This window comes from Brachycentrus maculatus, unplaced genomic scaffold (genome assembly GCF_059751285.1).
Source record: "Brachycentrus maculatus isolate JH-2025_06_01 unplaced genomic scaffold, ASM5975128v1 h1tg002507l, whole genome shotgun sequence".
NCBI classification, from domain to species: domain Eukaryota; kingdom Metazoa; phylum Arthropoda; class Insecta; order Trichoptera; family Brachycentridae; genus Brachycentrus; species Brachycentrus maculatus.
Window position 1 is genome coordinate 1 of NW_028282984.1, and position 17,436 is coordinate 17,436.

A 17,436-nucleotide genomic window follows, 5' to 3' on the forward strand; every position below is an offset into this window, starting at 1 on the left:
TAATACCATAATCTATTTCTGTTTTTTCGATTCCAAAAATTTAAAGCATTCAATTCTTTATTCTTCCAAAATACATAATATTATCATCAAAATTTGCACAATATATGTTACAATATTTTAATAATTCACCAACATACAACTTTTATTTCTCTCAAACAGTATGATCTTAATGGGTAACTATATTAAAGCAAGGTGGATTCAGTTGCCAGCCCGAGGTACCAACCGCACCAAAAAATACTAGCAGATAAAAGTCGGTTATCACCGACTGTTATATAGCCAATTCAGACCAATATTGGTCGGTTCTTCGGGCCAATATTTCTGTCCAAAATTAAAGTTGATCACATTTGTCATTTTTATAGAATCGCTGAGTGGTCACATTGATGACATTTTGTAGATATATCCTCATGGAATCGCATCTTGGCATCTTTTTTATGTTTTTTTATTTATGTACTACTAAATCTCGACTATTTTTATACTAAACTAGTTAAGTGTATATTAAATTCTAATAAATGTAATAAAATTATATATTATTAAGCTATTTATAATATTTTTCAAATAAAGAGTATTTTGAATATTGACTAACGTAAAAATGTGTACAAAACAGTTCTAATTTGATTATTGAATTTATCTAAAATATACTTCACATTTTTGCTGGAAAGGCAAAAGGTTTTAAATGAATCGTATTAATCAATCAGGGTAACAAATACTTTTTGTATTTGTTTTTTAATTACTTTGGTTTTTGTTTTGAACCTTATTTTTATGATTTTTACGATTTTTTTATGATTTTTACTTCAAATGCACTTTTTTCAATAAGAAATTCTAACAAAATCTTAGTTTTGTTAGTATATTAAAGACATAACTGTCTCTTGTTTAGGACATTCATTACACCAGCATGCAAATAACACTATCACCACACCATAGCCCTTGCTCACACATCTACATAAAATTCAGTCTTTTTTTCAAGTTTTTAAAAAAAATTTAATCTGGAACAAAAAATGTGATGTGTTATTAATCTTTCAACCCACATTTAATAGCCAAAACCTTTTACAAACTTTTTTTGTATCTGGTAATTCTTTTGATTATAATAATTTCTCTTTAAGCCTTTTGACTTTCCAGCGTCAATATTTTCCTCTTTTGTCAACTTTTCATTTCAGAAAATATATTTTGAAAATTCAGTTTTTAACATTTTGATTTATTGTACAGTATGAATATTAATTTATCATATAACGAGTACATAATGTGATTTATTTAAGTGATATTTTTGTGTTGTATAATATGTAATTTATTCATTAGTATATAGTTTGTTATTTTATATGTTCAAGTTGAAGTTTGCTATTTATTCTATTTTATTAATCTGCTTTTGTATTGTTTTGTAAATCCCTTGCTGCAGAGTGTCAGTTGGATTTCCCGATTTTGGATTTTGCTTATCAAGATTTAAATTCTAATATATCATTATAATTCAATATCTCATCTCAAATGATATAAGTCTCTTCCTTCCTTCCATGTTCGCTCCCTAGATGGAGCATATGGCCAACGCGAGATGTCTCCAAGTCACTCTGTCACGCGCCATCTCCTTGGCTTCCTCCCAGGTCAGTCCGGCATCTCGAAGTTCCGCCGAGTATAGTCGGTGAATGGTCGTCAGCGGCCTTCCGGGGCGCCGGAATCCTCGGGGTTGGAAGAAGAGACACGAGGGGTTGATGCTCTCAGGTGGCATTCTAAGGACATGTCCCAACCATGTCCACCTTCTCCTCTTTAGGACTTCCAGTATGAGGGGCTGTTGAGTTCTCAATGAGAACTCAGTGATATAAGTAGCAGAAACAATCCACAGCGTGGTCTGGTCACTTAAATCAGCCAATGATGGGTCGTAAGCCCCGTAAATACCCAGACTTCCATATTCCCATCTCAATAAACCTCTTCTTATTGGGGATATAATATCGCTATTATTAGCATAGGCTAATGATAGGGATTTTTGGTTCTACGTACGTTTTTGAGACTGTTTATTTTTTATGAAAATGGCTGTATATAAATAAACCATAATTATTATTATTATGTTTATCCTTATACAGCAATCGTTTCCTTTTCTACCTGCAAATAAATGTGTCAGTTCATACACAAGTTGGAAACAAATGTGTCAATTTATCAGATTATGAGAAAATATGTATCTTCCAAATTATCACAAAACTCTCGCAGTAAGGGATTAAGTACTTATCAGCCCAAGCAAATTAAGCATATTTTAGTTCAAACCTCAAAAAGTGTTCCTCAGGTCCCTAAGATATCACCTCCAAGTCTGCCTTCTGCTCTGTTATGCATCTCCTCACCAGGAGGAAGCAGACACCGGAGTGGTGGGGGATTTAGAGAGGATACCTAAATAACACTTATGCCAAAAATCAAAACTATATTTTCTTTTTGAGGTTGATGCTTAAATTGCCTGTACTATTATAACCATTGTGCATTTTTTTTATATAATAACCTGTTTTGTTTTACAGAGTAATTCCATTTGATTTGGCAATGCTGTATTTTATTCCAATGTTATTAATGTTAATAAAGATTTTCAATATAAAAAAAATGTTTTTTTTTATACCTCCTGTATATTTTTTATAGGAAAAAACATGTTATAATGATCGAATCCAGGATCTCAAACTAGATTGCTAAAAATGCTTTACACTACACTAAAGAAACAAACAAATAAGCCATTCTTTTTCATATTACGGTTGAGACTGACCGGAGTATTTCGTCGTAACATCGCTCGCGGCGAGCATCCGAAACTATGGACGGAGCGCTCGGCTCGCTGTACTGACTGCCTGAATGCTCGCATCGTAACGTGTTACGTTACGACCAAATGCTTTGGTCAGTCTCCACCTTTAGAATTCATAAAATTTTCCCAAATTTGTCACGTGTCCTACCCAGTATGCAGGAATGTCCACAAGTTTAAAAGGGCTTAAGTGTTTTCATTAATTTTTATAATTGAAGTTTTAATTGGTGAATTTCTTAAAATCTATTGTGACATGTGTTTCCATGCAGTTTGCATAATTTTATGACAATATATTCAGTAATATATATTCATTCATACGGTGTGAAAATTATGCGGAATCCATCGAAACACATGTCACAATAGGTTTTAAGAACCAGTGGTATTTACCTAGTAAAACTTAAATTAAAAATGGATAGATATTACCACAAAGTGACTGCCAAATCAATTAATGAGAAAATGTTTTCATGCTCTCTGTTGCGCACTATATTTATCTCGCTGCCTTATGGTGTATATGGTATGCCATACTTAATAGACTGGTAGAATACATAGTATCATTCACAATAGAATATGGGGACTATACCTACCTTAGAAGTCACGGATCGCCACTGTTATGTGCAGGAATGGGGAAAGGTTTTCATCGAATTAAAAAATGTAGCTCTTTGGTATATTAATTATATTTATTTCTTAAATTGTGTTTACAGTTTTGATTCTATTGTTAATAGATTGGTAGAATACACGTACATATAATATTTGTGGTAAATATAGTGTTTCGCAACACATTCTACATTCCTTAACCTAGAACACGAGACGATATAGAGTAACACACATACCTGAATACACTGGGGTGTCGAAAATACATTTTCACAATATAGACAAGCTTATCCTCTCATAGCTGAGATTACATATATAAAAATATGTATTTGCTTAGAAGTACACAGTATGAAGAAGCGAGAATCTTCCGCCTTATTAAATCCGGCCGTACCATATTCATAATATCATTTGAAAAATACAATTTTATTCAAAAATACACTCGTTTGTAAAATACATTTTAAATTTTCATAGACTCTAAAAAATAATTCCCCTTACTTTTAAGATTGCCAAATTAATTATTGTGAGTAGGTTTTTATTTATTACTTAAGTGATTTGTTTTTTTCAGTCCGTTTATTATTGATACTGAAGTAATTTTTAAATATATATTATTTATATTTTTTTTATTGCATGAACACTTAAGATTGCTATTTGTGACTCACAATTAACCAACTGGCAAGCTTCGCTGTTTAGGGCTTGGATGAAACCCGTTTGACATATTTTAACTGGGAAGAATCTCTCAGTTGGCAAAATACATCGGCCAAAACACATCAGTATTTGGCCATGCTTTGGCATGGCCAAATACCTCAAAAAAAATTACTTTAAATCAGCATCTGAATGGCTGTCCAAATAGTAGATATTAATCTTTCTGTTGTGATAGTGTCCCAGCAAAAAAAGAAGATAAATTAAAAATATTCCAAAATTTTATTGGAATAATAGCAGCTCTGCCTGCCAAGAATAAGTGTTTTTTTCTTCTTTCATTTATTTTTTTGAAACAGAAAAATATTGTTTGCACAACATTTGCACATTTATGACTCCACTGGGATGATATTTTGTGACAATTTAAAAAAATAAGTATCCTAATAGGGTGTTTTTATAAATCAAGGATACACTTAGAATATATTGTGACTATTACATATATTTTTATGATTTTAAATGTATAAAAATCACATTATCATTTACAATTTTCTGTTTTTAAAATACAAAATGTAATTGGATGGTTTGAAAAATGACAACACAACCGTTGCGTCGAGTGCATTCCGCACTCTACCCCTTCTCTTTGTGGAGAAATATAGTATCTGAAAGAGATGATTAGCTTCTCTTACAAAGGAGGGATGAGTGTTTAGTACAATTGTTTGAAGTATTGTGAAAAAACACAGTGTAAATGAATGTTGTAATTTTTTTTTAACATGTGAAAAGATCCTATTCCCAGTTAAAATATCAATTATAATACTTCCACATTTTTCGGTGGATTTTCGAGAGTTTATATTATAAATTTTATTTGTCCTGCAATCATTGTACCATTATCAATTCCACTCCAATTGTTAACAAAAAAAACACAAGACAATTATGAAAATGCGTGATTTTAAAGGGACAATGACAAAATGGTTTTACATAAAGCTGCGATTACATAGAACATTGCACATTTAAACTACTTTTGTGCAGAATGCTTATAACGAGGATAAGTACGAAACATTTAATGGTCAAGAAAACCCGAAAGACGTCAATCCAAAAGATTTATCAAAAATATTTGGCACTAGACAAATTATTACTTAGTTTATCGATTTTCTTCTACTTGGCAATGATGCAAGCATTGGACTTATTCAATTTGAAAAATATGCAATAAAATTGGGTGAAATGGAACGTGAAGTGTCTGGAAGTTAATGATATATAACATTGTATACCGAGTCTAGTCGAGTGAAGGGTATGAGAAGACTTTATTCAAGTTCAAGTAGAGTCCACGAGGGTTAAAAAACATTGTAAAAGGTTACAAAAAGTTTGGAAGAGATACCCTATTTATTAGTCAATATGGCAAGTCTCATTATTTCTTTATGGAAAAAATCTCAGATCAAACACATACACATACAGCTAGTTGCAAATGTCGAGAGATATGAATATAAACGTAAAGCAAACACCGGTATTATGTATTCTCCAAATACATCATAATTCACTTTCAACTGATTCATAGTTATTATTATTATTGTAGTACTAGTAAGATTAATGACTCGAGTTTCTAGCTATAGAAAACATACATTTTCTTCTCCTAAAAATAAATAATATTAATATACAGTATTCCCTTGTTATCGGTGATTTTGGTTATCCATTTAAAAAAATCATGATTAATTTGCTACTTAGAAATGCATAGCGGTATATATATTTTTATTTTTTGTATGTTAAAAGCATTGATAACTTTGTGGTGTGGTTATAAAACACTCTCCTTACCATCCATTGTTGTTTACTTTGAGTAATACCACTTTTTTTTTTACCAAAAAAGTGGTATTACACAAAGTAAACAATGGATGGTAAGGAGAGTGTTTTTTACATATATATTTGTCTAATTACAGTGACCGCCAAGATCAACATAGCCAAATTTTAATGTGTAACTGTACAAAAAGACATTTCTCATAGGATTGTTCCCACAAAAATCAATTGTATGAAGAATTTGCTATGTTTTAAGATAAAAATGATTAATATGTCGAAAGTCGGTTAGGAAAATTGAGATTTGAATGTTGGGTGCTACATCCTGTGTGCTACACAAACTGCGCTAGACCTGCAGTGGCCATTATCCCAAGGTGTGTGTAAGGAGCGGGTAAAGGTGTGTGTAAGGAGCGGGTAAAGGACTTAGTCTTCGATATTTATATGATGAAATAATGACAGAACGAAAAGAATTCTACACCAACTTGAATCAATAGAACAACCTTCTATTGTTTTTTGACATCTCATCAAAGATGAAGAAGAATATGGAAGTCTGGGCATTTACGGGGCTGACGACCGTCATAGGCTGGTTTAAGTGATCACTTTACACACGTGTAACATTCACCAATTCTAATTATTGACAACCACACTACTCAAATTCTTGGAAGTTCTATATATATGAACCAATTTTGAAACATTGTTCTTGAATCACTAGAACTTCACTAGAGACATCTACTGGTGAGATGAAAAGAAGCTTTTTATTGAGCAGAAACTCTTTTATTAGTGTGTGAGGTCTGAATCCTGGATTATAATCACACACATGAGAAACGCCAGAAAATACCATTTTCATTTTTATTATTTAAGCTTATAATTTGACCAGATAATTTATTTACAACATTTTGAGTGTGTCCAAATACTATTGAATAGTATCAAAATGTTGTAAACCTTCTATTGAATCAAAATAATCCATAGCGAGGGAATACTGTAATGCAGGCATTGTGAGGAATTAGTACATCCGCAATAATATAAAGTATCTTCTCTCTTACGCAACAAAAAAATAGAGATATATATATTAAATAAGTAAGCAAAAATATAAAAAAATCAATATAATGGTAACGAAGTAGCAATGTCAGTCGTTTGTCGAGAAATAAAACAAATCGGGGGCCAGTTTTGCCGCCGAACTTTGAATAATGGTCTGCGAATACGTAGTCCGCAGACTCGGCTTAGTAAATATATTATTTCTAACGAGTAAATTACGAAAAAACACCGAGAAGCGTAAGAATCCATTTCTTACCTACAACACCGATTAATAAAATACATAGAAACCTAATGCTACTTTCTGCGTCGTATAATACATATTCTTCTATGTTAGATAAAATATTCAGTTATATTACTTTTGGATCCAATATAATGTAAATACAAGAAACAACAGTTGGAACAGACTTTTTATGAGAAATACATTTTGAGGATGTGAGCGAGAACATGATCGTGCACCAAAAATGCCATCACTTAAATACATATCACTCACTCCTTTCAACAACGTCATATATCAAAAATCGTAATTTTTCAGTTGTTCATGTTTTCGGAATGCCCAGAAAATGTACTATATCCCAGCAAAAGCGGCATATTTTTAACTTAATATTTACCCGCTATAGGGCAGAAAGTGTTGTTTTGGCATTTTGAAGAAAAGGTATAGTTTAATTATTTTTTTTAATATGCTAAATATTTTTCAAATGGAGAAAAAACGTTCAGGTTTTACTCAAAAAGATCTGTTGCGCAGTAAAAAGTTCAATAAGTAGCTTGATATTTATTTTTAATACGTTTTATTATATTTTTAAACCTCAAAAACAATCTCCTGAAAAATCAAGTTTTTTGATATATGACGTTGTTGAAAGGCGTGAGCGATATGTATTTTTTGATAGAATGTTAGTTATGTTGGTAATAACCACTCCCGTTCATTGCACTCTTCGTTAGGACAATTAAAACATCAAAATACATACAACATGTAGTCTCCATTGCGTAGTGGAGGCACATTAAACTATAGGCCTGAACGTCTCAGTTTGATTTCAGATTTTAAAAAAATCTAATATTGATTCAATATTACCCTGGAAGCGCAGGACTGATCACCTTGCCTTCATATAAATAACTTTCACTAATCATTGTGTTGATCTGATGCAGTCCACAATGCGCCTTTGTGTGTAAATGAGGGTAAGAAAGAATAAGGCGGCCAGCGCACAGGCTAAATATTAAAGTGAATATTTGTTTTAACTCTTCGGGAATTGAACTCGGGGCCTCCAAAGCGTTAACCACTACATTACAAAGGCTGACATAAGACATATAACGTTGCCTTTTACCAAATAAGACATATGTATATCAAGCAGGACTTATTGCAAAGAGTATTGTACATACTTTCTGAATTTAGATCAATGGGAGATATTTTTTCTTATCCTAACACACTGACACACCCTCAAAAGACACTTCTCATAAACAATCCGCTCTATATTAACATTTTAATATGCCATCTTTTGTTTTCGTTAAAATATCAATATTAATAATGTTGTTATCATAAATTATCATAGTAAAATACTTAAAATTAATGGGTTTTGAACGTAACATTGATCCAAGTAAAAGGGCAACTTCGCGCCGGAAGTGTACCGGATCAAGCAACTTGCTTCCACATTCCCGTCATCACTTCGCCTGTCCCGCATTTCTGCACCTCACCTCACCTACACATCTATCACACCCTTAAACATATCAACCGGCTAGAAAAAAATGGTCTCATTGATGGAAGAAATAAAAATCCAATCCAAATTGCGATTAAATCAAGTTAAACACAATTGACATTTGAAGCGCTAACTCTGTGATCCTCCATTTTATCCCTTAAATGCATGATTTTTTATTGTTTTAATTTAAAAAAATCTTTGACAACAATAACTAAATGTCAACAAGGTACTCAAAGCGCCGTCTAGTTGTAAAAGGCTGACTTAATTCCAACACCTAGGTGTTTGCCACACACCTAGGTATGTGGCAAATATGCAACAGTGTGAATTATAACAATTTCAGGCGATGGAAGGATGTTTAAACTGATGTGAAATTGTTGTTGCATAATTGCAATGGTATGCATTTAAGAGTTAAAACTAACAAAATAAATTCATTATAAAATCACAATGTAACTTAATTACGATGTAGACCAGTTTCGAAGCAAACAGCTTCTTTCTCAAAACTATTCAATAGACTGAGTATAATAATTAAATATTATAAGATATTGAATGATTTTTAACAGATTTATTTTGTAAGTTCTAAAATTTAGATGTGATCACTGTAAACTATTAAAAGTCGCTTCAAATCTTTCCAAATAAAAAAAGCATAAAAAATAATAAATAAGTGATTTTAAAATAAAATTTCCTCATCGCCATAGATGACAAAGTTACATAATAATTTTAAAATAAAAAAAACAACACCAAACTGTGTTTTTTTTGTTGATCTTTAGGGCGAATAAGAATATCGTAAAAAAAAGTTTACTTAATGGACCTAATTAGATTTTCAACATTAATTTAATGGTAAATGCAATTATCATTTCTTAAATAAAAACAAAGTAATAACTTCATTATTTATATGATACTCGAGTGGATGATATTTTAAAATATCACGATACATATAAGTTATTTAAAAATGTTGCGCGCTTTTTTTGAACATTTTAATAAAATAAAATAAATAAGTAATCACAGAAAAATATGGTTATTGGGGTCGATTTTTTTTACGAGGTAGCTACGATCATTAGATAATTTAAAATGCAATGGATAATGAGAGCAATAATTGCAATGTAACATCGTAGGTTTTTTTTCTTTCAGTTTTTGTTCTGCTCTTTTATAAATACAATTCAAGTACCAACGACAGGACCAATATCCATTGCATTTTTCTTTAAATAATAAAATCAGTGCCGAGTATAAAAACAACATATCGAGGAAATGGCAGTTAGCGTAGCGTAAATATTTTCGAGTCGAGTTAAAAAATTGAATAATATTTTAAAATATGCACTGAGTAAAAAATAAAAATATGCCGCTTAAAAAATTATCAATAAAGATGGCACACGTAGACTTTAAATATCTTAAGATAGAAATAAACACTTATCATTTAATTCTAAACTTATGTACTTCACAGTCAAGAAACAAGATTAATTTAAAACATAAAAAGATTTGTCATCCGTTAAAAAGGTAATTTTGATAAAATGGAATTCAATATAATTTTTTTGCTGTAATTTACAATGCGGAAGAGTATTATTATTTAAAAATTTACGGAAACATGTAGTGAGCAACTGCGAAAAATGACAAAGTCAATCCATGTAATTTTGAAGCCCTACCAAGTTGATCCATGCAAGTTTGACGCTTTACCGAGTCAATACATGTAACTTTGGTGCCTCGCCAAGTCAATACATGTAATTCTGATGCCTTACCAAGTCAGTCCATGTAATTTGAATGCCTCGCCAAGTCAATCCTTGTAATTTTGATGCCTTACCAATTCAATCCAAGTAATTTTGATGCTTCACCAAGTCAATCCACATAATTTTTATGCTTAACCAATTCAAACCAATTAATTTTGACATTAACTCGTTTAAACGGTTAAAAACCCTGCGAGATTTGCAAAGTTGTTTATCAGATCCCACTATTATATTGCTCAAACATTTAAGGTTTAATATTGTTTTCTAAACTTAAGTACATGATTCAGGAGTAATGGAGTATGGAGTCGCATGGACCCGTTTTAATCTGGACTTGGTCAATTTTCGCAGGAGATTCAAGTAACGAGATTCGGTAATATGTAGTAAATTGAGTATTGGGATATGACGCATCGGGAGATTTTGGCTACGCAAATTAAAAACCTAGTAATGGAACGTGTTGAATCAATTTTAGGAATATAAAAATTCTTGCGAAAATTAATTTTAATCAAATTGCGACTTTAGTTTTAAACTATGACGAGTCGAAATTTTGGCATTTTAAGTGAGAAATATTTTGAGAATAATTTGAATGTGATAATAATTATTTTGGTACACAAATCAAATCTATTGATGTTGAAATAATATACTTTACTTGATAATAGAGAAGGGTTCGATTCCCGCCAATTGCAAAATGAATTCAAGAAAGGTTTATTTTCAATTGGTCTGGGTGTTTGTGACGTATTTTTCACATTTACCTTCCCCACCCTTACTATCCTACCTGCAGACAAGCATCTAAAATAGACGTTTTGCGGGTTATTCCTTTTAGAAAGAAAAAAAAGAAACCGATAGGTGGATAAGGAAGTTATTTTCATGTCTTGTACAGTTCCTTACTAGGTTTTAAGTTAAGCGGCCTTTTTAGTTTGGCAGTTGTCGGTGTTGAAGGCCTAGGCCTTGTAACGATCGGAGCGGACGATGGCGCAGCACAGGATGAGGGCGAAGGACAGGCCGAGGATCTCCAGAGCGACGAGGATCACTCCGGTTATGATGAAGATGTCCAGGTGGCTGGTGAGGTACTCCACAACTTTGTCGGCACAACCCTGGAAAGGGGGGAAATGTCATTATTGCATCGTCGCGTTTATTCGCAAATCATTGGCCTGTTTAAACTGTCCAGATCATACGATTGACAATAAGAAAGTCGGACTTGTTTTAACTCTTACCACTCTGTAGGCCAGACATTCTGGCCCGTATGATTCTAGTAGGCAGCTCCGTGAGCCACAATGTCTGGCCCGGCGCAGGTATAACTTTAATCACCGATTTCTCTATCACCCAAGTATATTCTACCAAAAAATATTTCAGATAAATACAGTTAATCTTAATTAACATGGTCATACGAATTGCCAGACAGAGTGTCCCAAAATTAGGGAATCAAAATTTTTATTTTAATGGTAGAAAAACGTCGCATTTTTTTATCAGAGTAGCTGATCAGTTATGAGAAAAAATGGTCAGAGTGGAAAGGGTTAAAGGGATGTGTTCGTGTTTATATTCGCTTATCTCAAATATAAGTAGTCAAGGGGACTAAAGCTGTGTTAACACTCGCAAATTATACATTCGTACATGAACATTAATTTATTTATTGATTTTTTTTATTTTATTTATTACATTAGATTACGCAACGATGTTTTTAACCTTTCTGGGAGTATGAAGGTAAATAAACATCGGTTCGAATTTTTTTCAAAGGAGTATCAAATTCAATGAACGTCAAAGTCATTCGATTAAATTCATTTTGTCAGAAACATTATATAAAATCATGGTTTTCAACTCCTGCCTCGTTGTGTATATAACATAATTTTTGTCAATTTTGAGATATTTGGTGTATGTTATCAACTGACCGTTATCTACAAATATGTATAAAAAAACAAAAAAAATATATAAAATAAATTACGCCTAGTTTTCAGGCTAAAAGACACTATCTACATCGAATTTTCGAAATGAACTGAACTCCTAAAATGCTAACTACTTAATTTTGACAAAGCATAAAGTTTTAAAACGATTTAATTCATCGTTTTATCGTGTTTTTGAATGAATAATAGTAGTTTAGAATTTCAGATAAAACCGTTAATTAATAAAAAAGAATACGTTGAAAAAATCTTCTAAGCTCTCTCCTGTAAAGTAACAGATTTGCAGATAGTGTACTTTACGTAGGGGCCGTCGACATGTGTGTAGAATTTTGTCGAGCCTCACGCCAGTCTTATTACTATTTATTTTTAGTCCTGCGGGAGAGTGATGTGGCAATGAATATGTTTTAGGCGCCAACATTAACTTCCTAAAAATAATAATAGATCTAGCCAAAGAATGAATAATTTATTAGAAATCCCTTTTTGTAAATCCAGACTTGCGCAGACACTCATTTTTCATAGCTCCAAAACTGTTCAACTTATTCCACAAAGACTATTTATGTTAATTCCCTAAGTTTGTGTAAATTTAAAAATTTGCTTAGATTATTTATTGAAGAAACAGATTTAAGCTCCTTTTCTTGTAGTACATGCTTGCTAACTTGTTACTTTTTACTTTTCCATCCTTTTTATGTTTTTGAGTTTTTAACTTTATTTAAAAAAAAAAATGTTTTCTGATAGACAAGTATTTTTTTGTATTTTTTATTAACACTATTATTCTAGTTCTACTTATAATACCTATACCCTTATAACCTTTACTATGACCTAAATTATATTGTATACCCACACACAGGCCATGCCTTTGTGGGATCTTTTTTTGTGTTCATATTTTATATTTTATTCATATTTTTTTGTATTTGAATTTATGTTGTATATGCAAAAGAATTTAAAATAAAGAAAAAAATATATATGGCGGGGCACTTACGGATCCGTGTATGACGGGGTTGAACTGCGCGGTGAGCAGCGAGCGGCGGCTGACTTCGCACAGCTCCCCGGGGGCCGCGCAGCAGGAGGCGGGCAGCAGCAGCGCGGGCGCGGCGGGCAGGCCGGCGCCCAGCGCGAGGGTCTCCAGCGCCCCCGCCACCCCGCCGGCCCCCCCAGCGGCCTGCTCGCGCAGGGCCGCCTTGCTGTACTCGGAGCCCGCCCAGTCGGCCGGGCCGCGGGCGCCGCAGCACTGCAACTGTAACAGATATCAAATATTATATAGTAAACCATATACGCTCCGGCCGCCAACTCCCTTGCATCCTCCCAAGTCAGTGTGCGTTCTGAAGTTCAGACAAGAGCTGCCAACGAATTGTCAGCAGTATTTGTCCTGGGCGGCGGGAACCTGACGCCTTGTAAAAGAGGCAAGCTTGATTAAGAATCTCGGAAGTCATGCGGAATACATGGCCTAGCCAAGTGAATCGCATGTTCTTGATGACAATTATGATCAAGATTTGTTGGCCACTAATGAGCCCTGAGCCTATATGCGGACTGCCACTATCAAGTTCAGCCTAAAAAACTGGGCCATGGATCAGAGCCAATAAATCTGGTCCAAGAGCATAGGGATGAAACACGCGAAGGAACTGAGCATGGGGTACTCGTGGAAATTCACCACAGAAGCTCTAAGCTTAACAAGAAACAAATAAGGATCCTAGCCAGGACCTTGACAGGACAGTATGATTCCCCAGTCTGTAGATTTTGTATGGAGGATAGCAAAACACCCACATTCTCTATAATTGTGATGCACTCGCTTGCAATCGTAGTTATATCCTTGGAGGCCCACTACTGGACTCCGAGAAGGTGAAGCTCCTAACACCGAGACAGGTCGTAAGCTACATGACTCACGAAGGTCATGAGAGTGAGCTACAGAGGGAGGATACAGAGGGGGGTCGCAATAGACCTAATATGGTTGCAATGACACAAGGAACGTAAGATCCCTTGAATGTCTTCTTCTTTTTATAGATCCTCAGGATCTGTCTGTGCCTCCGCCTGTCACTCTTGGGAAGTTGACTAACAGCTATCTCTCACCTTTTGGAGGTCTGCCTGAGGGTTTACGTCCTTCAGATTTTCCTTAAAGGGCGATACGTGGAAGTCTGTCTTCTGATATTCTGTTTACATATTTATTCCAGTATTGCCTTCGTTGTCGTTCCCACCTAACAATATCTTCCGTCTTACACAAGCCTCGGATATCAGTGTTTCTTACGCGGTCTCGCAACGTGTTTCCGGTTATAGATGGGAAAGTTTTCATCTCAGAGATTCGAAGATTATTAAATGTGTGTATATTGAAAGCACTAACCTGGCTCTGGATGGCATCAAAGACGGCCGTCCGGGAGTTCTTGCCGTCGTACTCGGTGCGCACGGTGTTCTCGACGGTGGAGCGCACCTGCTGCACCAGGCGGCCGCTGTGCGCCGCGCCCCACCACACGGCCGCCGCCTCCCCCACCACCCCGATCAGCAGGATGCAGAAGAACTGGACAAGAGGAGTCGCCCTTATTTACTTATTGGACATTTTGTGCAGGGCCATCTTTGTGAGGAATCGCCTCAAGGGCTCTATTGTGGCGATTTCAACATTAAAAATGACATGACTAAAGGATTATTGTGGAGATCCTCACCAAAATGTTACATTTCCACTTTAAATGATTTTAAGTATCAGATCAGGAATTCTAGCTTGTGAAATTGTTACATTTTGGTGCGATTTAATGATTTCATATTGGTTTAACACAGGATTGACCACGTTTTTTCACAACTTGAACCCTTATACGACTGTCCAAACTTAAAACACAGTAAGGGACATTTTTTTTTGTAGTATGTTTTTTTTGCATTTTTGGACTAAGTAGAATCTACTTAGTCCAAAAATGCAAAAAAAAACGTACTACATAAAAAATGTTCCTTACTGTGTTTTGAGTTTGGACAGCCGTAAAGTGCTGAGCTTATTTTCCAATATTTTGCATGAATTGCTAATTGCTTTTCATCATCACTACTTGACGAATTTGACATTTTGTAGGTAGAAATAAAAAACTTTTACTTAAAAAAAATAAAAAAATCAATGTTAAATTAACAGCAAAATAATTTTAAATGGTTATTTGTAAATGTAATTAACTTGTTAAAAACGTTATACATGCGCGCACTAAGATATGTCCGTACAGGTCGATACCTAAATCAAACTGCGCAATAGTCGGTGTTCCGATGCTCCACACTTTATACGTAATAATAGAGTCGATCTATCGACAGTTCGCACTCTAAGGGTTAATTAAGATTTCGATAGAACATAGTAAACAGAACAGATTTGTATTTAAAGCATTTTTTCGTGCAATACTAGAAATGTAACTTTTTGGTGAGGACCTCCACATTTTCCCCACAACATACAAAATGACGATACATACATACACACACCCACATGGTTTTTAAGAGGGCCTTTATTGTGGCCTGTTTTTAAGAGAGATTAGTCTCCAGTGATTTTGATTCCCAGCTGTCAATGCATCATTTTGGTGGTCTGATTTTCAGCATGACCATCTTTACATGATGAATTTACTTTTATATGATTGCCGAGCAAGTGTGGTACTCACTCAAGTATGTAAGAGAGGGTTAAACACACATTAATATAAGCGTGATTCACATGACCATCTTTACACGATTGTCAAGCGAGTGCGGTAGGTACTCACGGAGACGAGCATGCACTGCGACTCCTTGATGGCGCCGCAGCAGCCGAGGTGCGAGATGATGACCAGCAGCGCCCCGGAGGCCAGCAGCGCGTACACGCCTGCGTGGTACTGCCACTCCTCCTGCGCCATGGACAGGTAGAACGTGGGGTCGGCCAGCATCCATGCCGCTAGCAGGACCACCAGCAGCCCCACCATCTGGAGAACAAATTATTTATTTTCTTAACTTCATGTACAGAAAATAAAAAGGTAATTGGCGGGCTTATTGCTAAAAAGCAATATCTTCCAACCAATCAAAACAGACTAGTGATATTGATCAAAATGTTTGATACCATATATCGTAGTCATACAGGAGAAAGTGACCAAATGCATTTTTTACAAAAATGTGATCATTAACTATTTGATATCTTACTAGCTTAATATTGAAAAAATCCCAAAGGATTTTAAACTTGGAAGTATAATAATATTGACTTGTTAAAAATGACTAACTGCATTGATGTTTATTTTCTTGCCAAGCAAAAGTGATTTGAATGGCCCTCCTGAACACTTTACGTTTTGTCAGTTGGTCACTTTCTCCTGTACGACTACGATATAGCTGTTTGCAATCACAGGGTAGATAGTGCTTGAACATTAAAAAAACATAAATTACAAATTGATGATAAAAAGGAAGGCAAAGAAAAAAGGGAGTTAAGGGAAGGAGGTAGAGAGAAAAACTAAGGGAGGAGGTTTGATGGACAGTTAGGAATCTAATGATAGAGATTAGGTGCATTGGGGTTGTAAAGAATATTATAACATAGTGTGAGAGATTGAAGATTTATGCGCTAGTTGAAGTGAAGCCATTTTAGTTCCGTGCGAGAAGGTGAAACATGGTCATATTTATCAAAATTATATTAAGTAATCTAAAAATATAAGACCATGTCGCTCAATCCTTTCGAAAACGTCATAAATCAAAAAACTTGATTTTTCAGGAGAACGTTTTTAAAGTTTAAAAATATAATACAATGTTTTAAAAATAAATATCAAGCCACTTACTGAACTTTTTACTGTGCAACAGATCTTTTTAGGTAAAACCTGAAGGTTTTTTCTCCATTTGAAAAATATTTAGTATATTAAAAAAATAATTAAACAATACCTTTTCTTCAAAATGCAAAAACAACACTTTCTGCCCTGTAGCGGGTAAATATTATGTTAAAAATATGCCTCTTTTGCTGGGATATAGTACATTTTCTGGGCATTCAGAAAACATGCACAACTGAAAATTTACGATTTTCGATTTATGACGTTCTTGAAAAGAGTGAGCGATGTATCACCTTCTCGCACTGTTCTAAAATGGCTTCACAATTATAATATTATACAATAATGCGGGACTAATCGAGGGTTAAATAAAAATCTCACACATTGCTGATGGAGTCAAATTTCAGTCGACACATTGCTGATGGAGTCATACGTATTTATGCTTAAGGATTTCCAGATGGCATTACATATGTTAATAAGATGGCTTCTATGAAATGAACTGTATATTAACCGATAAAATAAAAAACTACTACTACTACTATCACGCCGTTTCACCATAGGGGTAGGTAGAGAGCTGGAACGCCACACTCTTCTGTCCTGACATACACTTCTCACCTCCTTCACATCCATACATCTAGTCAT

General features: G+C 34.3%; 1 protein-coding gene across 1 annotated transcript; it reads right to left on the reverse strand.

Annotated features, from left to right (window-relative positions):
* Nucleotides 1-3,410: 3,410 nt before the first annotated feature.
* Nucleotides 3,411-15,978, reverse strand: LOC148298155 (CD9 antigen-like). Its single transcript, XM_088277096.1, has 4 exons — nt 15,784-15,978; nt 14,418-14,591; nt 13,065-13,319; nt 3,411-11,284 (listed from the first exon to the last, which is right to left on the reverse strand). Exons 1-4 carry the CDS (start codon nt 15,976-15,978, stop codon nt 11,132-11,134), a joined length of 777 nt encoding a protein of 258 aa, XP_088133222.1. The 3' UTR covers nt 3,411-11,131.
* Nucleotides 15,979-17,436: the final 1,458 nt, after the last annotated feature.